General features: G+C 39.9%; 2 protein-coding genes across 3 annotated transcripts; both read left to right on the top strand.

The window, feature by feature from the left end:
• Positions 1 to 210: 210 nt before the first annotated feature.
• Positions 211 to 13,327, top strand: LOC143275616 (uncharacterized). Of its 2 annotated transcripts, none has more exons than XM_076579856.1 (4): positions 211 to 305; positions 1,604 to 2,001; positions 3,227 to 3,372; positions 6,028 to 13,327. In XM_076579856.1, exons 2-4 carry the CDS (start codon positions 1,903 to 1,905, stop codon positions 7,745 to 7,747), a joined length of 1,965 nt encoding a protein of 654 aa, XP_076435971.1. In that variant the 5' UTR covers positions 211 to 305; positions 1,604 to 1,902; the 3' UTR covers positions 7,748 to 13,327. The 2 variants fall into 2 exon arrangements, with proteins under 2 accessions (XP_076435971.1, XP_076435970.1); XM_076579855.1 differs by having other exon boundaries at positions 231 to 422.
• An 869-nt stretch (positions 13,328 to 14,196) lies between these two features.
• LOC143275620 (nuclear cap-binding protein subunit 2-like) lies at positions 14,197 to 22,572 on the top strand. The gene is made up of 2 exons (XM_076579864.1): positions 14,197 to 14,562; positions 20,907 to 22,572. Exons 1-2 carry the CDS (start codon positions 14,279 to 14,281, stop codon positions 21,097 to 21,099), a joined length of 477 nt encoding a protein of 158 aa, XP_076435979.1. The 5' UTR covers positions 14,197 to 14,278; the 3' UTR covers positions 21,100 to 22,572.
• The last annotated feature ends 3,054 nt before the right edge of the window (positions 22,573 to 25,626 follow it).

The raw sequence follows: 25,626 nt of genomic DNA, 5'->3' as shown, positions 1-25,626 counted from the left end.
AACTCGCTGTCTAGACGTGATGTAGAGTCTCCCATGATCCGTGCAGTGTTTGTGTGCTTCGCTTTTCGTTGATAAAGATCCAGTGTGTGGATGTGGGTGTACTGAAATGAATGAATGTGTGCGTGTGTAATATCACCTTGTTGTGATAACAAAACCAATGACAAGATCGAAACTAGGTAAGGAACGGTTACTCTTGCATAGATTTGTCATCACTTCCGGTAATTGGATGATGTGTTCAAAGTGTTATGACTGCATCACACTTTTTCTGCTGCCAATGTTTTGATTGGTACTTAATTGACTGCAATGTAAACGAACCTTTTATTTCTTTTTTTGGTCTTGTTTTTTGAATAATACTAAGGCTTTCAGGGTCTTGGAACACCACACCATCAGAGGATCCTTGATTTCTTTCACCTCTGTTTATGGTACGACTAGGTTTGCATCTGTTACTGCCAAAGTTCTGTAACTATTGCACACACACACACACACACACACACACACACACACATGCAAGCAAGCGCGACATTCCTATGGTCAAAGCACAGAACTCTCGTGTGAGGTTCTGGGGTTCAAACCCATGTTGTGGCGCAACTGGTGGGTGTGGGGAAGGGGTGGACATTTTTTCCGATCCTCCAAGTCAACATGATGTGCAGGCCTGCAGCTAGTGCTACGAGTGCTACAACCTGAATCCCATTCGTCTATAATATATGCATGAATAAAAAAAAAGTATGCACGTTTAGGATCATGCGGCTTTCGGAGGGTAATGGAAACACGAAGATATTCACCACTGACCAAATCAGTCATCAGAAAATTGTATAGTTCATGTACAAATATTTTTAAAAGAATATTTTTTTAAGAAGAAAAAAACAAACATACATACATACACATATCCATCCACACACGCACACACATCATGTGCATTCACACACACATACAGGTCCTGAGACACAGAATCCACGCATGTGCCCATGCACAAACAACATGTATAATGAGAAATAGAGGGGCAGAGCAACCCTTCAATATTCCTTGCAAATAATTAAGTATTTTTAATAAGAATGGACGTTAGTTGAGTACAATGCCTGAATCAGATTATTTCAGTCTCATTTATTAAATCCCAGTTTGTACCTTTAAACATTTCCATATGTCCTAACAAGCTCCCTGATAACCTCCGTTATTCTGATTCTCGTCTCAAAACTCACCTTTTCCCTCAGCAATAAGTTCAGTTGTGGCAGGTCCACTTCCTTTGCGTTAGCTGTGCTTGACTATGTGTGTATACATATGTATGTGTACATAACTACATGCATGTATATGAATGTGTATTGTGTGTGCATGTGTTTATGTAAGTTTGTGCCTGCCTATGTGTGAGTATGTGTTAGGGTAGCTGTTAGATACACATGTATGTTAAAATGTATGTATGCAGTGTGTGTGTGTGTGTGTGTGTGTGTAGTCACATTTTGGTGTGTGTATGTAACATAGATATAATGTTTTATGTTAACAAAAGCGTTTTTGTAAAGCACCCAGAGCAGATTTCTGGATAGTGTGCTATATAAGTATCCATTATTATATATATATATATGTCATGGTTCTTTCAATTTTGTTTCACCAGAGAGGTGGACTGAAACATGATTAACTCTGAGAGGGGGAGAGAATTCATGAAGGACCTTGGGCCCTTGACCAAGTCGTTCTCATCAGACAGATCAAGCACCTCAGTCGTGGCTTGTTGCCATGCAGGTGAAACAGAACTCGGCAGACAGAGGACTGCTGACAGTCTGCTCTGGCTTGCTGCATACAACTGACGATGAAGAAAAACCCTCAGGAAGTCTTGTATCAGTCTTGATGAGCTGGGACCAGACAGCGTGAACAAGAGATCAAACCTCAGCCTCAAACCATACCTGACATCCAAACATGGCTTCACTGGGGGAAGGAGAATCATCGGCCGTTACGTCAGATTATTCCGTGAGGCAGGAAAGGGCTCATCATGCCAGCTTCAGTTGTCAGAGTCAGGCAAGTCGTTGGGTTGGCTCCTTTTTCTTTGACAGCTTCCCTCTCTTGTTCAGTATTCTAGCAGACCATTGGGGCATAGTTTTGTTAGAGTCCTGTGCAAGGAACCAATGGGGCATAGTTTTGTTAGAGTCCTGTGCAAGGAATATTTTTAACTGAGTGCACTTCTCTGTGGTCTGCATTGTTAGTGTTGTATCAAAACATGTCGTGTCTTACTTTTGTCTGTGTCCTGATCATGTATGCTTACATGAAAATTATAGCACACACACACACACACACACACACACACACACACAGACACACACACACACACACATGAATGTGCATGTGTATACACACACATACACATGCAAGTATATGCACACACACACACACACACACACACACACACACAATATATATATATATATATATATTTTGTGTGTGTGTGTGTGTGTGTGTGTGTGTGTGTGTGTGTCTAATATCACTTAAAGTGGAAGACGTTAAACTGAAGACTACTACTACTACTACTACTACTACTACTACACACACACAGAATACAGTACAAGATGTTCTTTGATCATGTTTACCCACCTGGAGCATTGTATAATTAGTTGATTGATTTGATCATATTAAGATGAACTGTAAACTGCTCTACAAACAGAAAGTGCTGTTTCAGTTAGCAAGTTCCATAATCTGTGATAAAGTTTAGTGAATACATTATCACAAAAATACTGTCAGAACAATGTTTGTGTTTCCTTTTTAATTTCTTGCTCATTAGTTTGCTTGTTCAATTGTTTGTATGTGTATTTATTTGGTAAAGTGTGGCTTTTTCATTCTCTTTGTTTAGATAGTTTTTGAAATATCTAGCAAGAATAAATTTAATCACTGGTTCATTGTAAGATGGTTCATATTGCCTCCACCAGTAAGAATGACATTAATGATTGAAATATCACATGATGTAGGGGTATAGATTCATTTCTGCCAAATTAGATTAACCATTGATTTCTTTTCTTCTTCTTCTTCTTCTTCTTTTTTTTTATTTTTATTTTTTTTATAATGTTCATCAGAGTGCCATCACCAGTAAGAATAACATTAATGATCAACACAGTTGAATATTTTACCGCCAAAGGTAGATTAACCTTTGACACTGAAAAAAAAAAAAAGAGAGGAGAAAAAAAAAAGCTCTTCAATGCTTGTTTATCATGGAAAGTTTCACACAAGCGTCATCCACTTTCGAACGTTGTAGGCTGAGGTGGCGTGTGAGAGGCAGACTCCTCCATGTCAGGGTCATGTGACGGTGATTGACAGCGATCTCCTTCAGCGATGGCGACAGACGGGCATTGACCAGGACCTTTCTTCTGATTCACAGATTGCTGACTTTCTTCTTAGCAGGTGCAGTGCTGTCGCTGATGTTTTGACAGTGAAATTCAGAATTATACTGCTACAACTACTGCTATTACTACTACAGCTACTGCTACTATTAATAGTGATAATAATAATGATAATAGAAGTGTTTCCTGACTGTTAAACACAAAAAAAAGAAATAAAGTTTTGTCAGATTTGTGGTGATTTCTGAAACTTATAGACTGGGGATAAGTGTATTTCTTTATATTGATTGGTTTGAGAAATTGCTAATGCAAGTGTTGATTGATTGTGTATTTCTTTATATTGATTGGTTTGAGAAATTGCTAATGCAAGTGTTGATTGATTTCATATCTTAATCCATACATAGTTCATGGGAATATTTTTATTTTTGTATATGATTCTGAAAATACTGGTGCAAGTCTGTATCAAATTTCTGTATCTGCATTTCACAATTTTTTTAAAATTCTATAAGTATTTCTTAAATCAAACAGTTTTGGAAAACAAATGCTTTTTGATTTCCTATCTGTTTTTGTATATGGTTCTGAAAATACTGATGCAAGTATTGATTAAATTTCCATGTCTTAATTTTGCAAGAATGGTTTATTATTTCTTAGATCAAACAGTTTTGAAAACCTCATACTTCTTAACTTCAGATCAATGTATCACAATAATATTTATTTTTTTGTGCATTTCTTGAATTCATTTGTTTTGAAAATACAAATTTTTATGCCTACTTTTCACTAGAATGTTATATTTTGTGTGTATTTGTTTTGACAATAGTAATATTTATGTCTGTTTTCTTACAAGCATATTTTGTATGTAATTGTTTATTCACAGTGATAGGAAAAGACACACTCTTTTAGACAGATAGAAACCTTTTCTTATGAAAATTGGGGGACTAATGAACTCTTCCCAGGGAGAGCAGCCTGGATTCCATGCAGAGAAATAAGTTGTGGCGGAAGTATAACAATGCAGTACAGTACAGTACAATACAGTACAGTACAATACAACACAATACAATACAGTACAGTACAGTACAGTATAATGCAGTACAGTACAATACAATTCAATACAGTGCAGTACAATACAATACAATACCGTATAATACAATACAATAAAATACAGTACAGCACGATACAATGCAGTACAGTCCAGTACAATACAATACAGTGTAATACAATACAATTAACATAATACAATAGAATTTGGTGCAAGTATAACAATGCAGTACAGTACAGTTCAGTACAGCACAGTACAATACAATACAGTACAGTATAATGCAGTACAGTACAATATAGTGCAGTACAGTACAATACAATACAATACAATACAATACAATACATTACCGTATAATACAATACAGTACAGTACAATAAAATACAGTACAGCACAATGCAATGCAGTACAGTCCGGTACAATACCACACAGTGTAATACAGTTTCAGTTTCACTTCAGTTTCACTTTCTCAAGGAGGCGTCACTGCGTTCGGACAAATCCATACACGCTACACCACATCTGTTGAGCAGATGCCTGACCAGCAGCATAACCCAACGCGCTTAGTCAGGCCTTGAGTGCATGCTTACATATTTGTGTACCTATGAAAGTGGATTTCATTTTACGTAATTTCGCCAGAGGACAACACTCTTGTTGCCATGGGTTCTTTTTCAGTGCGCCAAGTGCGTGCTGCACACGGGACCTCGGTTTATCGTCTCATCCGAAAGACTAGACGCTCAGTTTGATTTTCCAGTCAAACTTAGGAGAAAGGGCGAGAGCGGGATTCGAACCCACACCCTCACGGACTCTCTGTATTGGCAGCTGAGCGTCTTAACCATTCTGCCACCTTCCTCTTGTGTAATACAATACAATACAATTAATATAATACAATAGAATTCGGAACAGTACAGTGCAGCGCAGTACAGTGCATTACAGTACAGTACAGTACAGTACAGAACAGTACAGTTCAGTACAATACTGTAACAATATCTTCACCAGAACCTGAATTGCTCACATCCGCTGCTGTCATGTTTCTTGCATGAATAAGTCTGCACATAAAAAAGGTCAGGCTGAAGATGAATGCAGTAAGGTCAGTAACGCTTTCCACATAGACTTTTTTGCGTGTGTGGAGCACGGTGATCATTGATAGCAAGCCTGATAAGGCCTCCCCAGGACAAAATGAACCTTCACTTGCTTTGGTTACAATCTAAACAGTTTGCCTTGATCACATACATAGGACACAGAGATGGAAATAACAATACTGATGGATCAGTCAGGAGCTTTATCATCACTTATAATTAACTAATAAAAAAAAAACTATGGTTGCTGTTCTCTTGTTGCTGTTACTGTATCAGTAGCTCAAGGAGGCGTCACTGCGTTCGGACAAATCCATATATGTTACACCACATCTGTCAAGCAGATGTCTGACCAGCAGCGTAACCCAACGTGCTTAGTCAGGCCTTGAGAAAAAAAAAAAAAAAAAATTAAAAAAGAATAAATAAAATAAAATATAATTGAATAAAATAAAACAAAAATAATAATATAATAAAATAACAAATAAAAGGGAAATGAATTAAAAATTGGAAAGGTTGTGCAGATTAAAGCATACTTTAGCGCTTTATGCCACAGTCTTAAATGTAATTTCAACACGTCTTTTTGAAAGAGGACCCGTGTCTTTGTTTTGTTCAGGTACGAAGAGTCCAGAACCAAAGCATCAGGAGCATCTCACCTGTGCTCATGCTGCCAGACTCCCCTGACACTGGTCTGTCTCACCTGTAACCCTGCACAAAACAAGTACGAAGAAAACGCCTTACCAAGCACGGCGTGTGATGACAGCGGCAGTGATATTCACCATTGGGAACATGATGGGGATAGTGACGTCACCTCAGCAGTCCGTCAATCAGATGGCAGTCTTTTACTGGCTGAACCCATCTGTGCACACGACTGTACATCACAGGAAAGTAAGGGGAGTTCTACAATAGCATCGTTTTCCAGTTTCACCAAAGATTGCAGGATGTTTAAACAACAACCAGGGGGCATTTTTTCGGTGTCACAGAATACTGATGAGAAAACGTCTGATGGTCGTTTGGCGCAACGTTTTGATATTGTCTTAGAAAACTCTGTGAAAAGCCTTGGAAAGAAAGGATTACTGTCCTCAGTCGAAACAGGAAAGCAAAAAGTGTCAGAAAGCAAGAACCACAACAGTGCAGCTCTGCCCAAGAAGACAGCAGGCAAGAAGAGGAAGAAGGTCAGTGCCATTAGAACAAGAGAAAAAGTGGAATCACACCTACAAGACAACCAAACAGTAGAAGAAGAACTAGTCATCAAGAAAAGGAAAGGCCGACCCAGGATAGAATCTCTTCCCAAAATGTCAGAAGATGGAGAAACGGAAGGCAAAGTGTACAAATGTTCTGTCTGTTCCATGGCTTTCAAGGATCGTTCTGTTTTCCATGACCATGAGTGCCGCCATAGGAAGGACAGGAAACCTCACAAATGTGAACACTGTCCTGCCGCTTTCCGCTCCAGAGGCAATCTCATAGCTCACAGCCGCAAACACACAGGGGAACGGCCGTTCAGTTGTGAAACATGCGGCAAATCGTTTGCCCGCTCCACGACCCTGCATCAGCACATGCGTATCCACACTGACGACCGGCCCTACAAGTGCGAGGAGTGCGGTGAGGCATTCCGACAGAGGGGTATGGTCATAGTCCACCGCCGCAAAGTGCACACCTACGAGCGCCCCTTCAGCTGCAGTGTGTGCAAGGCCAGTTTTGTGGTGAAGGGTCACCTGCAGGTCCACATGCAGAGCCACACAGGCAGTCGTCCGTACCTGTGTGAGAAGTGCGGGGCCTCATTCCGGCAGAAAGGCATACTGGAGACACACAGGATGATCCACACAGGGCTCCGCCCCTTTTCCTGTGACATCTGCCGCAAGTCGTTCTTCAGACAGGTGGATCTGCGATCCCACAAGAAAACTCACTTCAACATCCGCAACGTCATCTGCACGGTGTGCGGCGCCGCCTTTGGCAGCAACAGCACGCTCAAGAGACACATGCAGAAACACACAGGCTTCAGACCGTTCAGATGCTCCGAGTGTGAGAAGAACTTCGCCAGCAACTCGGAGCTGAAGGTGCATTTGAGAACCCACTCGGGGGACAAGCCGTACATCTGTGACGTATGCAAGCGAGGGTTTCAGACCATGGGCAACATGAAGAAACATCGCAACAACCGCCACAAGCATGCTCCACCCTACGTCTCTAAACCTGACGCAGGGGATCAGACTGAAGGAGACCAGAGTCACAGGTGGGGGATTCCTGCAAGTCCCAAAACGGATCCCTTCCCAACAGACTGTTTGGAAACAGACGTGTTGCAGCACGAACAAAACATATCAAGTTTATCAACTCTGTAACTATGCATTTTATCTTGTTGCAGGCAGAAGAATACATATCAAGTTTATCAACTCTGTCACGGTGTGATTCACCTGAAGTGGATTAGGGCCTCTGAAAAGGAGGTGCTGTTTTTGTGTTGGTGAGACATAGTTTGAGTCCTGCTAATCAAGTCGCACACAGTCTGTCCTTTTGAATGGAAACCACTCTGTTCCATCTGTACTGAAATATGGGGTACTACAAGGTTCTCTGCTAGGACCCATACTTTTCACAATGTATACACATCATCTAAGTTTTGATCATCCAGCAGTCTGTGTCTCGTTATCACCTGTTTGCTGACAGTTCTCAGCTGCACGGCTCTGTCATTCATTCTGAAATTCCAAACTTTCAAATCTTCCGGTCTACTGATGCTGCCAACAAACTGGTCGTTATCTTCATTCTGTCTTGCTTTGACTATTGTGACTCTCTCTTAGCTGGCCTCCTGAATGACAGACTATATAAGCTCCAATTTAAATACACGTACTTAACCGTGACCCACTAGTGCAGACTCCGGCAGGGGTCTGATTCCTGTCCTGTGCAAACTACTACCCGCCTATGCGGAGAAAACGAAAGTAGCCACGGCCGATACTAATTAAGTCTCAGTCATCAAACATTAAAACGTACAAGAGTGTGTCGATGATTAAGTTCTTGCGCAGCGCACACAATTAATGTTACCTGGAGAATTGAATTATGCTTCCTGGATTACTAAAAAGAATGTTTAAATATAGACCAGCAGGAATGTCAGACCCCTGCCGGAGTCTGCACTAGTTGGGTCATGGTAAGTATGTTATTTAAACGTGATTTTAGATAGAAAATTTCCTTTTAAATATATATGTGTGTGTGTGTGTGTGTAAGCCCCAGAAAATACAGAATAGTGCAGCTCAACTCATTTTCAAAAAGTTATGGAACAGGAGTGCTACAGCTCTTCTCCGGACACTTCACTGGCTGCCTGTTCAAGCCAGAATTGAATACAAAGTTGTCACTCTGTTTTCACTGCCTCAGCTGTGACACAGCGCCCTCATATCTCTCTGAGCTTCTCAACCCACACTTGCCTAACAGACCATTAAGATATCTGGACTCCACCCAGCCAACTGTTCCCCGATGCCTCCTAAACCCCTGTGGAAAAAGGTCATTCCTTAATTTTAGCGCGATCGCCCAATCGAGCTACATAATTATGTAACCTGGTTGGAGACATCATTTGACAACGAACAAGAACGCCAGAGAATCGACAGACAGACAGAAAATAAGAAAAAAACTTAGCCGTATGAGGAGCACAGGTACAGGAGTCATGATGGCTGCTAGCCAGGGGGACAAAGGGGAGGTTACCTACTTCCGGGAGGTTATCGGCCATAGTACTTTCGTTTTCTCCACATAGACGGATAGTAGTTTGCACAGGACAGGAATGTCAGACCCCTGCCGGATTCTGCACTAGTTGGGTCACGGTAAGTATGTTATTTAAACGTAATTTTAGATAGAAAATTTCCTTTCTCTGTCTTTGATCCAACAACTTGGAACTCTCTCTGCCCTTTGCTCTCAGACAAGCTGAAGACTCATCTTAAAAAAAGATATCTGTTATAACTTATCGAAAAAAGAAAAAGATATCTGTTTTTTAATTTTGATTTTTAAAACAGTTATATTCATCCTTCTTCAGTACATATATATCCATTTTAACTGTGATTGCTCTTATTTCACATTTTTGTTTACTTAAGTTGTTGTGTATGTATGACGAAGTGTGATAGTTGTTGCATTCAGGATATATACACGTTGGTCTTGTCAGCTGTGCCTGTGTATAATCAATGAATATGTTTAAATACTTTTATGAATTTTTTACATATATTTATCTGTTTTACTGTATGTGTTTACTCAATTATTTCAAGTATCAGATTTGTAAAGCACTTTGAGTTTGTTTCTGCTTGTATTATAGCGCTGTATAAAACAGATTATTGTTCTTATTAATTTCTGCTGTCTCTTCTTCAAAAAGATTGTGCCTTCTCAGACTGTTTATCTATCTATCTATCTATCTATCTGTCTGTCTGTCTGTCTGTCTGTTTGTCTATCTATCTGTCTATCTTTCTATGTATGTATGTATGTATGTATTTATGTATGTATGTATGTTATTATATATATAGTTTCTACTGGAGGAAAAAAAAAAAGTGTATAATTTATCGCAGTAAATGTTTCGCTGTCCCTGGATGAGCAGTATTGCACATGACTACATTTTGCTCACTGCAGGAAGGATTTCCATTCTGATGAGATTTTCAGTTAGTATCAGTTTCCTGTTATTTACTTTTTTTCTGTTTTTGACAGAACAGTTTTAATTTGACTGTTTTGTCTTACTTGCTGTTTCCTTTTCGGGTTCATTTGTTCACAAAATGAGTGGATTTGCAGCTCCTTTATGTTTTGACTTCAGTCTTTCACTCTGATTCTTGCTGTTAAAGATATCAGGCATTGTTTCTATCTACCTCAGATGTAAGTGTCTTTTGTCAAAGGTGTAAAGGACTATTATTATCAGCTGACCTCAGTGCCACGAATCCTACATTGGCAAAACCTACAGAATGTCTTTTGTGAACCTCTGGACATCTCCATGCTGTCAAACTGTTACACAGATAGCCTGTCACCCTCACACGAAAACAACTTCTGACAGGGAAACCCCCACAGCCATTAGAAAATTCATAGCATCTTTGGGAACCACAACCTTAGCAGGTCTCACCATCGCACACACAAGTTTCAGTTTCAGTAGCTCAAGGAGGCGTCACTGCGTTTTGACAAAACCATATACGCTACACCACATCTGCCAAGCAGATGCCTGACCAGCAGCGTAACCCAACACGCTTAGTCAGGCCTTGAGAAAAAAGAAAAAGAAAAAAGGGGGGAATAAATAATAGATAAGCTTACATAAATAAATAAATAATAATTATAATATAGAAAAATGTAGTAGTAGTAATAATAATAATAATAATTGTCACGGCTCGTGGCATTCATTTGTGCGTGTGTTCGTGTGTTCATCTCCCTTTCCCCTCTCCTCTCTCTCCCTTCCCCTCCTCTCCTTTTCGCACACACAAACACATGCTTACATGCATGCACGTGCGTGCATGCATGCACACACACACGCACACACACACAGGGACACATACATGCACGCGCACACACACACAAACATCAACACATATGGGCAAGCGCAGAGACTAGAAAGATGAATTGACACAAACAGTTGTTTATAAGATTCACTGAACACATGGTTATGGGATTTCTTGAATGGTTCCAGAGATGAAGAGCATCATTTTCTGTGTGAGACAGATGGATGATGACAGTTAATGAAGAAGAGGAATGCTTATAGCTTCACCTTCCCACCTGTCACACAGGGTGTGTCACACTAACTTCTGAACGGGAACAGGTTTGTAGATTTGTGGTAACAAAAAAAAATTTTTAATTTAAAAAAATCTATGGAATGGGGAAGTGGAGCTAAGTTTGTATTTTGTTTCCAGAAAAGAAGAACCGTAAGTGATATTTGCTTTTGATATCATGCTGACAGAAGAAAGAACAAGGAGGAAAAACTGAATATCCCAGTGCTTTGATCTGATGGGAGGAATATAGAGAGTGGGATCCTTGCTCTAATTGTTAATATTATTTTTTTTAATGCAAAATTGAAAGGTAAAAAGAAAAATATCCCATCCCTCTGTTTTTTCCCAAACAGGTTTATCTTTAACCATTAACAGTGCTTTCTGCCGACAGATACTGTCAACTTTATGCCGTTTTGATCATGAAAAATCGAAATATGTTTAAGCTTATCTTGCAAACCTCATGCATTTGAATGTGAAATCTTCATCTGTAGCTTATCCATTTTGGAGATAAATGAATGATAATTCTATGGCATATTGATGAATTCAACTAAATGTATATCAAACATGATAAACAAAATCAATGGCTGTTCAGTCTCACAGTTCAGGGACAAAAGCCAAATATCACTGAAATTTTGGACTGCACTGTCAACCTCTGTAATAACCCCATTATGTGTACATGCATGCAGATGGTCAAGTATACATGTGTCAATGTTAAGTGGGTTATGGAAGCATGAACATACCCACCTGGAAAACGGAGTATGGCTGCCAGTAAGGTAAGGTACGTTTTTTGTTCTTTTTGTATGACGTTCTTGTTGGTGTTTTTGTTGCAGTGATTTTGTGTTTTACAGTGAGAGGTCGCTGTAGCCCTATGTCATGTAGGAGGAAGGTGGTAGAATGGTTAAGAAGTTCAGCTGCCAATATTGACAGTCCGTGAGGGTGTGGGTTCAAATCCTGCTCATGACGGGCGCAATAGCCGAGTGGTTAAAGCGTTGGACTGTCAATCTAAGGGTCCCAGGTTCGAATCACGGTGACGGCACCTGGTGGGTGAAGGGTGGAGATTTTTATGATCTCCCAGGTCAACATATGTGCAGACCTGCTAGTGCCTGAACCCCCTTCGTGTGTATATGCAAGCAGAAGATCACGTTAAAGATCCTGTAATCCATGTCAGCGTTCGAACATACCCAGCATGCACACCCCCGAAAACGGAGTATGGCTGCCTACATGGCGGGGTAAAAACGGTCATAGACGTAAAAGCCCACTCATGTACATACGAGTGAACGTGGGAGTTGCAGCCCACGAACACAGAAGAAGAAGAAGAAAATCCTGCTCATGCCCTTTCTCCCAAGCTTGACTGGAAAATCAAACTGAGCGTCTAGTCTTTCAGATGAGATGATAAACTGAGGTCTCGTGTGCAGCATATTCTTGGCACACTGAAAAAGAACCCATGGCAATGAGAGTGCTGTCCTCTGGCAAAATTACGTAAAATGAAATCCACTCTGATAGGTACACAGATATATAAGCATGCACTCAAGGCCTGACAAGTGCATTGGGTTAGTGCTGCTGTCCAGGCATCTGCCTAGCGTATGTGGTATAGCGTATGTGTATGACTTTTGTCCAAACGCAGTGACGCCTCCTTGAGAAACTGAAACTGAACCTGAAACCAACCCTCCAGCTTTTGCATCTGGGCTTGTGACCAGCATAGGTGGAATTGTAAGACAAGGTAACACTCATAAAAGCCCACTTGTTGATCTACTGCACTTGTGAACATGGGAGATGCCATGCAAGATTATCACAAGAAGAAAACAGAAAGGAGCTGGGTTTTTGTTTTTGTTTTGTTTGTTTTTTAATCAAGTTTTGCATTGGTAGTTTGGGGTTTTGTGGTTATTGTTTCATATGCCCATGAGAATTATTGTAACACGCTTGGTGGGAGATTTCTTTTCTTTTCTTTTCTTTTGTAATTCAACAGAGGCAGAAAACAGAATCCTTTTATTTTTTTTTCTTCTTCTTTTTCTTTCTTTTCGTTTTTTTTTCTTCTTTAATTGTATTTGTGGGGTAGCATACAATCCATTTGAATTTGAGTATTGTAATATGTCAGACTGACTGTCATGTAAAAGAAAAGTAAGTGATGCAAATTCAGCTTTTTGTTTGCTTTATTTTTCACAGGTTTGGTTTCCTGTATTGATTAAACTATGCAGATGCAAATATGCAATGCATAAGTAAAGAATCTATACTGTTTTTTAAAAAATATATTGATCTCCTTTGTGTTTGCATGTTGGCGTATGCCTGCATATTGTGTGTGTGTTTGTGTGTGTGTGTATGCGTGTGTTTATGTCTTAGCAGTATATAATTCATGCAACCATACTGATGTATGCATGACAGATGTGCATTAGTCTACTTATATGTATGTATTTGCAAGCAACAACAACAACAAAAAGAAATGAATACTATCTTCACTCTCATGGTGGCTGGCATCACATATCAACTGACCATAGTGGGTTTATATATATTATGTTATAACTTCTATTATGGGAACAAATTGAATAATAAGACTTTCTAGCTATAAGGGATTAGAATTTGTAATTTGCTAGTTTGAAGAATTATAATAAAAAGAAACCCAAAAAACAGCAACAAAAACACACAAACAAAAAACAAAAACAACAACCAAAAAAAACACCCAACCCCCCCCCCCCCCCCCCAAAACCAACAACAACAACAAAAAACAAACCAAAAAAACTGCACATGAGCAGCAACTGAGTTTGTCCTTGGAAATTATGATTTTTCAACAATTTTATATAGACAATGAATCCCTTTTCTCATTTTCTTTTTTGTTTCTTTTAACTCATACAAGTTGGTCTTCACCAATGCGTATGACATGTTAATAAAATTAACAGTTGGTTATGACCACATGCCTTGGCGTAATAATCGTCATCATCATCATGATAATGACAGCAGCGATTATAGTAACATAAAGAAATGCAATGTCAACTTCGCAAGAAAATCGCATTTTATGAAATGTTTCACAAGATTATTTATCTTTTTATCGGTTTCCTGTGTTCAGACAATATCAACCAAGGGAGGTTATTTTCACTAATTACGGCTTCGCTTTGTGTGTGAGCGTGTTCGACGAAACGTTGTGTTATTTTTTTAAACATTTTTAAGGGTTTTAGAGCCAAAATGTCTGCTTCAAAGAAATTGGAAGGCTCTATTGCTCTGAGTCAATACAGAGATCAGCAATATAAAGGCAGTAGAACAGAACAAGAAAGAGCATTGTTGAAATCGACGACGCTGTATGTGGGAAATCTTTCGTACTTCACGAGTGAGGAACAGATTCACGAGCTGTTTGGTCGTGCTGGTGACGTTAAACGCATCATTATGGGCCTCGACAAAGTAAAAAAGACACCATGTGGATTTTGTTTTGTCGAATATTATACACGGAGCGATGCTGAAAATTGCATGAGGTAAAGATTCTCCCCCCTCCCCCCTATACTCGACATATTATTAATCACAGAATCACAGAAATGTTTGGCTATAGGCTAAAAGCCTTTTGCCCTCGTAATCAGTGTCCATTTATGTGCTTTTGGATCACTTGTTGTGAACAAACCCTTGTTTAAATCTGGCATAGTGTATACTATATTTATCTACAGCTCAGTAAAGATTTAACTCTGTGGAAAATACATGGTTCTTAAACTTTTTGTCAATGTGATTTTTGAAGGCGTTTACCGATGGTGCATTGATGGTGTCATAGGAAAGGTTATTCCACAGATTTATGATACAGTTAGTAAAGAACTTGCAGAACTGGTTAGTTACGAAATTAGTTTTGTTTATTTTGAAGTTGTGCCCTCGAGTTTTATCATAGTTAGCCATAGTAAACAATGAAGAGGTGGTGCAAGGATCATAAATATTGTGCATGATCTTATATACTTCAATGAGATCACCTCTTAATCTTCTAAACTCAAGGCTAGGCATATTAAAAAGAGCCAGGCGCTCCTCATAACTAAGATCACGAGTACTAATAGTATTACTAGTTATACACTTGGTAAATCTGCGTTGAACTCCTTCAATCATATTTATGTGCTTTTTAAGGTAAGGGCACCATACTGAGTTTCCATATTCAATAATGGGTCTAACCAGAGCTTTGAACAATGGAATCATAATTTCGGGAGATTTATTAGTTATAGTTCTCACAAGAAGACCAGAAATTTGATTTCCCTTTTTCACTATATTATTTATATGTGCCTCAGAGCTTAGTTCTGGGTCCATCGTGATCCCTAAATCTCTTTCCGCTGTTGTACTATCCATTGTTCGAGTTACCCCCTTTTCCTGTATTGTGTACTGATACTGTGTATTATTCTTTCCAAGGTGCAGAACTTTGCATTTCTCGCTGTTAAATTGCAACAGCCAAGTATTTGTCCATTTAACCAGATTATGTATACACATTTGCAAGTGATCTCTATCTTCTATATATCGGTTGGCAGAGTAAGCCTTGGTGTCGTCTGCAAAGATTTTTACTTTACAATCTACCTCACCAGGCATATCATTTATAAAGTATATGAACAAGGTTGGGCCAAGAACACTACCTTGTGATACACCACTAGTTACCTTAACCTTTGATGATTTACTACTATTTACACTTACAAACTGTGATCTTCCATTTAGAAAATCTCTGATCCACAATAGTAGCTTGCCTTTTATCCCATAGCCTCCTAGTTTATTCATGAGTCTGTGATGGGGAACTGTATCAAAAGCTTTCCTTAGATCAAGGTAGACTGCATCGACTGGTACCTTCTCATCTGGCATGACTAACCAATCTTGTAATGTAACAAGTAGTTGTGTAACACACGAGCGCCCTCTGGTAAATCCAAACTGTTCTCTAGATAACAGATCATGTTTGGTTAAATGTTGGCAGAGAGCGTCTCGAATAAAACCCTCAAAAACTTTACAGACAACTGATGTTAGACTAACTGGATGATAGTTACCTGCAGAATTTTTGTTACCTTTCTTAAAGATAGGACGTACTTCTGCTTCTTTCCAAGCTTTTGGTATTTCACCCTTATCTAGTGTTCTATCAAACAAGATCTTAAGTGGGTGAGCAATAACTTCAGCAAGCTCTATTAATACTCGTGGGTGTATCTCATCAGGTCCTGGGGACTTTGATGGGTTTAGGCTCTTTAGAGCTTTTTTCATCTGTTCAACTGTGACCTCCACGTTGGAAATTTCAGTAACCTCTGTCTTGCATGAAAACTCTGGGACATTTACGTTGCTCTCCTCTGTAAAAACACTAGCAAAAAATCTGTTTAGCACAGCTGCTGTTTCTGAGTCATTTTGTGTTAAGGTACCATCTTCCTTTATTAGATTAGCAATTTGTTCTCTTGGCAGAGTTTTACTTGCAACATAACGGAAGAATCCTTTTGGATTATGCTTGGATTCTTTAGCTAATTTAGTTTCCTTAGCTTTCACGTTTTTTCTTGACTCCCATGTTACCTGGTTTCTAGCACGTGCATACATTTTATAGTTCTCACTAGTGGGATATTTTTTAAAGGCTCTACGCTTTTGATGAATTTTATCTAAAAGTGACTGGGGAATGGGATCACGTCTTTGTTTATTGGAGGGTCCTTGTTTGAATGATTTTTTTGGAATAAATTTGTTCATGGACTTTATTATTACATCATGAATAAGTTCCCAGGTTTCATCCACAGATGTCTCATTTTTCAAAAGGTCATCCCAGTTTATCTCACCTACGTAATGCTTCATGCCTTCGTAATCTCCTTTATCTAGTTGATATTTCACAGAGTGACCAGATGGATGTTCCCACTTGATCTGAACATCAAAGTAGAGGGCAGAATGGTGGCTCTTCCCTAGAGGGGGCCAGTAATCCAAAGTGTAGACGTTTTCATAAGAGTTAGTAAACAACAGATCTAGCACATTAGGTTTTTGTAAACCTCTATAATGAGTGGGCTCAGAAGCCATTTGTACAATGTAATTTTGTTGAAAAACAACCCAAAAATTTCATAGCTGGGTGGTCCTCATTTTTACAACTTATCACATTTTGCCAGTCAATTTCTGGATAATTAAAATCTCCAGAGACAATAACCTTGTTTTTAAAACTGTTAAATACATAATTTATTAGTTTAATTACACTAGCATGATCCTCATAATCTGAGTTGGGGGATCTGTACACTACACCAAAAATGATGTGCTCGTTACTACCAGGTAATGATATTTTACAAAAAAATTGAAGGAGAAAAGATCCTTTCAATTTCTACAATCCTGGACACCTCCCACCCTTCCCGCACGAACAGACTGACACCTCTTCCCTTGTTGTTTGTAAAACCTGTATAACCAGGAAGTACAAAATTTTCAATTTTAACCTTGGAGTTTTTTGGTAATACTTCAGTTAAAGCAATAATATCAAAGTTGTGTATGTTACACAATAGTCCCAGTTCATTTAGTTTGTTTGTCAGCATGTCAGCATTTGCATAACATTTCAGAGAAGAAAACTTATGAGAAAAAGAAGAATTGTTTGCTGGTCTATGTACAAAACACGTATTTACATTCTTCTTTGTTCCCTCGGCTCTGGGAAGTCAAATTTGGGCAGGGCTACTTGCCACTGCTCCTCCCGCTTCTTCCCTCCCCGCAAAGTTCCCGTCCCTTCCGCTCTTGATTAAAGCATCTCTTTCAGCACGAGACATCACATCACCTTTGTGCCAGACCACATCCTCTCCGTTGTCTTTCCGCTGTTTGAAACTCATCTCTCTTAACTTCATCTTCTTGTCATTCTTTCTGAGTCTTGTCAGCAGCAATGTCAACAGACTTGTATGAGTCATGCTCTCTCAGTTTCCTGGCATTTGTCAGGATGTGTGTTTTGCATGCGGTATTAGTCAGAATGACCTTGATGGGTCTGGGTCTGGGGTTGGGATCACTTTGAGTTTGTTCCCTTTTTCTGCCGAGTCGGATGATGCCATTCGTAACCACTTTGCTACTGTCAAACTCTGGACTTACATGTGTAAGGATTTCTGAGATCTGCTTTGCATCATGCACAGCTGTGTCTCCCTGTGCCTTGCTCTCACACTCTTTTACATTGAACAACACAATGTTCTTCCTTTCCTCCTTTTCGTGCTGCTCATCGAGGTACTCTTTGACCTGCACCCGGGTCTGATTTTCTTTTCTGTCCTCCTTTTGCAGCAGCTTCAGGATTGCCTGGTTCTGCTGTTGGAGGGTTTTAACAATTTCAAAGAGTGCCTCCAGCTTTGCCCCCTGCTCTGCTATTCTGTCTCCAGGAGTGACATTTTTGCACTCTACCTCACAGAGGCTGCAGAACCATTTGAAACTTGTCGGTTTGGCAGTTTCCAGGAAGTCGTACTCTGAGGGAGACACCTCAGTACACCCGAGATGGACCCATCCACTACACCTGTCACATTTAATAGATCTGGCGTTTTTGCCAATTATTTTCGTGCAGATGCGGCATGGGGTGGGTACATCATCATCGTCCAGGTATACTGTAGGGGAGGTGGTGCCGGATGAATGGCACTGAGCGAGTCTTATCTCCAACTTTGGTCCAGTGTGCTTGACTGGCCGAAGGTGCCTTGGCACTGGCTAAAGGGCTACCATCATAACTTTTGTTACGTACTCCCTTGTTTCTGGTGTTAACCATCCTGAAATTTTGATTTTCACACACTCAGTCCCTTGAGATAAAGCAAGTTAAACTCAGATAAGATGAACAAATAGACCACTCACCTTTATTTAGTTTCCAACAAATTGAAGAAAGTTTTTGCCAGGAAGGATAGTCAAAATAAAGAAAAATGAAAAGAATGCAATAACAAAAAGTGGTTATTTAAGAGAATGGTGAGAGTAGTCGTGTCTCTGTTAAGTGTATGTCAACTTTCACTTGTGTAAAGCTTGGCTGACACAACGTGATCGAGTTCACTCAAGTCATGCCACCATCACATCCACCACACAAACTAGCTGTAAGAGCCACTCAATGGGCTTATTTCACCCTTTCTGCTAAGACCAGTTTTTTTTACACCACAAAAATAATATCTAAATAATTTGATGCCCGAACAATTAGAGAAAATGAGTGAAATAGGGTGAAAAACTGAAGCGGTAATTCAGTACACGTCCGCCATCATATCAAGGGCAGTCATTGGAAGATTAGATACCACACATGATAAAACAAAAAATAATTGATTCCAAACTTGTACAAATAGGATTGGTTTTGCCAAAACATAATATTTATGGTTGTATCATATTTAGTTTGTTATTGAATTTTCAATTCACTGGTCATCTGAACTATTTACTACCACATTTAGGTGCCAGAATAATCAAGTTTGATTGTGGGCCCTCAACACTGAAGAAGAAGAACCACCAATATTTGACAAATTATGATGTTTACATCTCGATCGTATCCACATGAATGACAGTTTGTGCAGCCATCTTCAAGGTCAAGTTCAGGTTAGGGGCGATGCCAAACATTGTAGCCTTGCGGCATTATATGCCCTGTCGATTTTCGTTTTGTTTTTTTGGTAAGGTACTCCCAGTCCCAGGCTCAGCTTTGACCATCAGAGTCAAACATAATTTATTTTCAGTTTTTCTTCATCATTGTATGATATTGTGGTCATCAATAAGCGTTTTAAAGGCATTCATGTTAGATGCACATTTGATTTCTGGGGTTAGTCTACTTCAATTGTTAATGTTAGTTACTCTGTAACTGAAAACATATTTTCTAATGTTGCTACAATAATGTTGCTTTTGAATTTTGTTGGTACTGTTACAGGTGACAATGTTAGTTTGTGGATTAATAAAGAAACACGCTTTGTCAATGTCATCAACATTATTATATATTTTATACACTTGTATCAAGTCACCTCATACCCTTCTTGCTTTAACAAATTTAAGAGAAGGGAGCTTAAGTCTTTAAGATATTTTAGCCTTTCTTCATAAGAAAAATCCTTTATTTCATGGACTAATTTTGTTGCTCATCTTTGTACACCTTTGATTGGGGCAGATTGACGCTTTAATTTTGGGAACCAAACCATGTTTGCATATTCTTATAGGTCTTATCAATGCTTTATATAGTATTAAAAATGTACTGCTGTCTTCACCTTAGAAGTTTTAACAAAGATTTTTAGATGATTTAAAGCTTTATACGCCAGTTCCTATATATAGATCACTGCATGTTGCCTCACCTGACAATTTATACAAGACCCTTTCAGTGACTGACTTGAGTGAGTTTCACTATTTTCAGTGTATTAGTGTCAGAATGAAAAAAACTATGTGCACCATGGAAGACTCCCATATATATGTTTTAGAAGTGGTAAAACTTGACTTTCTTTGAATGTTATGCTTGTAAACAAAACTTTAATTTTTTTTCTTTTTTTAAAGGGGGGGGGGGGGTGCACCCAAACTGTGTCAGAAAGTTGCCTGGAAGTTTGTCAACAGATACATGTGTCCTTTCCTTAAGTACTCACAGCTGTAGCCCCCAAGTCCTGGTTATTTGGTTATTCTCCTTCCTTGGCAAAGTACCTGTCTCCCCCTCCCCTTCAGAATGGAGTTAACTGAAACTTAAGTTACCATGTCAGATACAATAGTTTTCTTCACACAATGAATGGTTTAAGATCTAACTTGAATTGAAGGTACAGTGAAATACTTTTCCCCTTAAAATGAAATATCTTTGCGCTGAAAGGATTACCTTAAAGTTATACAAAAGGTACTGTGAAAAAGTTTTCCATACACACTGAATGAACTTGACTACAGACGTAACAATGAAACCAGTCTTCCTCACACTTTAATGTATTATTTGTAACAGGTACGTCAACGGTACTCGTCTTGACGATCGCATCGTGCGGACAGACTGGGACGCTGGCTTCAAGGAAGGGAGGCAATTTGGGCGAGGGAAGAGCGGAGGGCAGGTTCGAGATGAATACCGCACCGACTACGATGAAGGGCGAGGGGGTTACGGCAAGCTGGTGCAGACCAAGATTCGTCGCCGTGACCAGTAACAAGGACAGACTGTCCAGGATGCGTTAGTGTTGGTTTCCCTTTGACAAAGTGCTGAATGAACAGGATTTCTGGTGTTGGAAAGGGAACAGTTTGCAGAGATTTTTTTTTTGAGAGAGAACAGTTTCTGTTAAATTTGTACAAGGTTCTACAAGAGGATCTGCGGATTGAACCTATGGTCATCTTACTGTGGCAAGTGTGTCTCGGCTAACTTGCCTCTTAAAGTTTTTGTGTTTTTTTTCCTTCTTTTTTTTTTTAAGATGCTAAACAAATCTTTGTTCTTCATTTACTTAACAGCAAAACTGTGTGGTAATATAAGCACGTGTGAGAGTGTGTGCAATCATGTGTGCACGAGAGGGAGTGTGCGCAGGTTGTGTGTGTGTGTGTGTGTGTGTGTTAACAGAACGAGAGAGAAAATTAAAACAATTTGGTTTCAAAGAGTGATCTTTGATTGCATGGTATGTTCTTTTTCAGAATTTCACCCTTCCAGATCTGCTTCAGTGCCCCTTCTTATTTCTTCAGTGAGGAGAAGTCAGCGAGACTTTGAAATAATGGTTGCAACATTCCCCATAATCTATAGATCTCTGTCTCTTTCTATCTTCTTGTTGCTACACTAAATAACACAGGGGTATTGTAACCGTATATTTTATAATTATATGCAAATAAATCCATTCAAATGTTCAGTTAACAAATCAGTCTCTCCATACCATGCATCGTATATGTTACTTGGCAAGAACGAAACAATAATTGATCTGTACCAGGTTTAATTTAATGTAGAACAGTAGTAGAAGAGATTATTGTCATTGTACCGAATCGGTGAATGCATGATTTAAATATCACTATCAGCATTTATCTATAACCTAGTTGGGGGTGGGGGGGTGAGGGAAAGGATTTGGGACAAAGAATGGTAACATTAAAAGCTGTATGGTGTAGCATTTTACTCTGAAGATAAATGTAGTAATGGGTGCGCAGGAAATGACTTTGAATTTGAACCACACACACACACACACACACAATATTACACATTTAGTCATTCCTGTTTTTTTGTTTGTTGTTTGTTTGTTTTTTTGTTTTTCAGAGATGTTTCCTCAACATGTAAATTGTAATGCAAATTATAGATGGCCAATGTTTTGTGTCAAGACTCGACACCAGTTTTTTCAAGTTTTGGAAAGTTCTGTTATGAACACTTCAGCCTGGCCAAATTGTCAAGAAAATGTTGTTGGTTTTGTTGTTCACATGTTTTTGTTTTGTTTGTTTTTCAGTGTGTATTATCAGTTCAAGGACCTTGATGATGTAACAAGATATAAGATTCATAATAGCAGGCATCAGGAAAGACTTTTAAGTGCAGGTGACATTAATGATTAATTACTAACCTTCTGAAATAAGACTCGATTTTATTACCTGTGTATGAGCTGTACACTCATTAACCATAATCTTGGTCCAGTATATATAAAAAAAAAATTAAAAAAATTATATAAATGTTCTTCTTTTGTGGGCTGAAACTTCCATGTTCACTCGTATGTACACGAGTGGGCTTTACGTGTATTGACCATTTTTACCCTGCCATGTAGGTAGCCAGTTTTGAGGGTTGGTGTATATATATGTTAGATTTATTCATTTGAGTTTTTGACAGTAAAATATTTTGATATTTCTACATGTTCACATTTGCACATGCACCCCTGCGCACGCACACACACTCACTCACAAACAGAACAATTTCAATTTGAATGTAATTCCTTTCATCCCTTTTGCATAAGAAGGAAAGGTGATTCATTTTTGTGTTGAAAATAATGACATATGTGGAGGAATGTCCAGTTTGATTTAAAGTAAATCATAATGATTGTTTAACACATATGCTATGCAGATTTGTGTATTTTGATCATTTTGGTTTGGAGAGAGGGAACTTTGTGTATTTTGATAATTTTGGTTTGGAGAGAGGGGACTTTGTGTATTTTGATAATTTTGGTTTGGAGAGAGGGGACTTTGTGTATTTTGATAATTTTGGTTTGGAGAGAGGGGAGATAAATCTTTGTCACATTCTGCATCTTTTTCCTGGAGTCTGACTTCGTGCCTGGATGCTGGAGTCTTTTCCTCCTGTCTGACTTCATGCCTGGATGCTGGAGTCTTTTCCTCCTGTCTGACTTCATGCCTGGATGCTGGAGTCTTTTCCTCCAGTGTGACTTCATGCCAAGATGCTGGAGTCTTTTCCTCCAGTGTGACTTCATGCCAGGATGCTGGAGTCTCTTCCTCCAGTCTGACTTCATGCCAGGATGCTGGAGTCTTTTCCTCCAGTCTGACTTCATGCCAGGATGCTGGAGTCTTTTCCTCCAGTGTGACTTCATGCCTGGATGCTGGAGTCTTTTCCTCCAGTGTGACTTCATGCCAGGATGCTGGAGTCTTTTCCTCCAGTGTGACTTCATGCCTGGATGCTGGAGTCTTTTCCTCCAGTGTGACTTCATGCCTGGATGCTGGAGTCTTTTCCTCCAGTGTGACTTCATGCCTGGATGCTGGAGTCTTTTCCTCCATTCTGACGTCATGCCTGGATGCTGGAGTCTTTTCCTCCAGTCTGTCTTCATGCCTGGATGCTGGAGTCTTTTCCTCCAGTCTGACTTCTGTCTAGATGCTGGAGTCTTTTCCTCCAGTCTGACATCATGCCTGGATGCTGGAGTCTTTTCCTCGAGTGTGACTTCATGCCAGGATACTGGAGTCTTTTCCTCCAGTGTGACTTCATGCCTGGATGCTGGAGTCTTTTCCTCCAGTCTGACTTCATGCCTGGATGCTGGAGTCTTTTCCTCCAGTGTGACTTCATGCCTGGATGCTGGAGTCTTTTCCTCCAGTCTGACGTCATGCCAGGATGCTGGAGTATTTTCCTCCATTCTGACGTCATGCCTGGATGCTGGAGTCTTTTCCTCCAGTCTGACGTCATGCCAGGATGCTGGAGTCTTTTCCTCCAGTCTGACTCCTGTCTAGATGCTGGAGTCTTTTCCTCCAGTGTGACTTCATGCCAGGATGCTGGAGTCTTTTCCTCCAGTCTGACTTCATGCCAGGATGCTGGAGTCTTTTCCTCCAGTCTGACGTCATGCCAGGATGCTGGAGTCTTTTCCTCCAGTGTGACTTCATGCCAGGATGCTGGAGTCTTTTCCTCCAGTGTGACTTCATGCCTGGATGCTGGAGTCTTTTCCTCCAGTCTGACTTCATGCCAGGATGCTGGAGTCTTTTCCTCCAGTGTGACGTCATGCCAGGATGCTGGAGTCTTTTCCTCCAGTCTGACGTCATGCCAGGATGCTTGAGTCTTTTCCTCCAGTGTGACGTCATGCCAGGATGCTGGAGTCTTTTCCTCCATTCTGACGTCATGCCTGGATGCTGGAGTCTTTTCCTCCAGTCTGACGTCATGCCAGGAAGCTGGAGTCTTTTCCTCCAGTGTGACTCCTGTCTAGATGCTGGAGTCTTTTCCTCCAGTGTGACGTCATGCCAGGATGCTGGAGTCTTTTCCTCCAGTGTGACTTCATGCCTGGATGCTGGAGTCTTTTCCTCCAGTGTGACTTCATGCCAGGATGCTGGAGTCTTTTCCTCCAGTCTGACTTCATGCCTGGATGCTGGAGTCTTTTCCTCCAGTCTGACTTCATGCCAGGATGCTGGAGTCTTTTCCTCCAGTGTGACTTCATGCCTGGATGCTGGAGTCTTTTTCTCCAGTCTAACTTCATGCCTGGATGCTGGACTCTTTTCCTCCAGTCTGACTTCATGTCTAGATGCTGGAGTCTTTTCCTCCAGTGTGACTTCATGCCAGGATGCTGGAGTCTTTTCCTCCAGTGTGACTTCATGCCTGGATGCTGGAGTTTTTTCCTCCAGTCTGACTTCATGCCTGGATGCTGGAGTCTTTTCCTCCAGTCTGACTTCATGCCTGGATGCTGGAGTCTTTTCCTCCAGTGTGACTTCATGCCAGGATGCTGGAGTCTTTTCCTCCAGTGTGACGTCATGCCAGGATGCTGGAGTCTTTTCCTCCAGTGTGACGTCATGCCAGGATGCTGGAGTCTTTTCCTCCAGTGTGACTTCATGCCAGGATGCTGGAGTCTTTTCCTCATGCTCCCAATACCTTCCACCTTGCTCTTTCATCCCATGACAAAGAATAAAAAGAGAGGGAGAGAGAGCGAAGAAGAAAAAAAAGGCGATGACAAACTCACAAGTTTCTGCTTCCTTACAGAGAAGAATTAACAAGATTTTAGCGTTAGATCATGGTCCAGTAACACACACTCACACACACAACCGTACTAATACAATCTACACTTTTTATTCATTTGTCCGTTTACATGCACTATATGAAATCACGTGTTTCCATTGCAGACAACAAATATGGAGAGAAAAAAATAATGTCCTTGGATTTTACTTGGCTAGAACATCACACTTGACTTAAGCTACACACACTGTTTATGAAACATGCATGAACATGCACACAAAAAAAAGATGATGGGCTTGTGTTTACTTGAAGATCTCTGCTCATCTGGTTTTTAAAAAAAAAAAAAAAAAAAACT

This window comes from Babylonia areolata, chromosome 30, assembly GCF_041734735.1.
Source record: "Babylonia areolata isolate BAREFJ2019XMU chromosome 30, ASM4173473v1, whole genome shotgun sequence".
Classification (NCBI taxonomy): Eukaryota; Metazoa; Mollusca; class Gastropoda; order Neogastropoda; family Buccinidae; genus Babylonia; species Babylonia areolata.
The sequence above is the reverse complement of the archived record's forward strand: the minus strand, read 5'-3'. Positions and strand labels throughout refer to the sequence as shown.

Bases quoted from the DNA above. Each gene is read 5' to 3' on its own strand.
- LOC143275620 (XM_076579864.1), top strand. From the start codon at position 14,279: ATGTCTGCTTCAAAGAAATTGGAAGGCTCTATTGCTCTGAGTCAATAC. The intron at 14,563-20,906 runs GTAAAGATTCTC...TATTTGTAACAG, and splicing joins GATGCTGAAAATTGCATGAG to GTACGTCAACGGTACTCGTC.
- LOC143275616 (XM_076579856.1), top strand. From the start codon at position 1,903: ATGGCTTCACTGGGGGAAGGAGAATCATCGGCCGTTACGTCAGATTAT. The intron at 2,002-3,226 runs GCAAGTCGTTGG...CGAACGTTGTAG, and splicing joins GCTTCAGTTGTCAGAGTCAG to GCTGAGGTGGCGTGTGAGAG. The intron at 3,373-6,027 runs GTGCAGTGCTGT...TGTTTTGTTCAG, and splicing joins GCTGACTTTCTTCTTAGCAG to GTACGAAGAGTCCAGAACCA.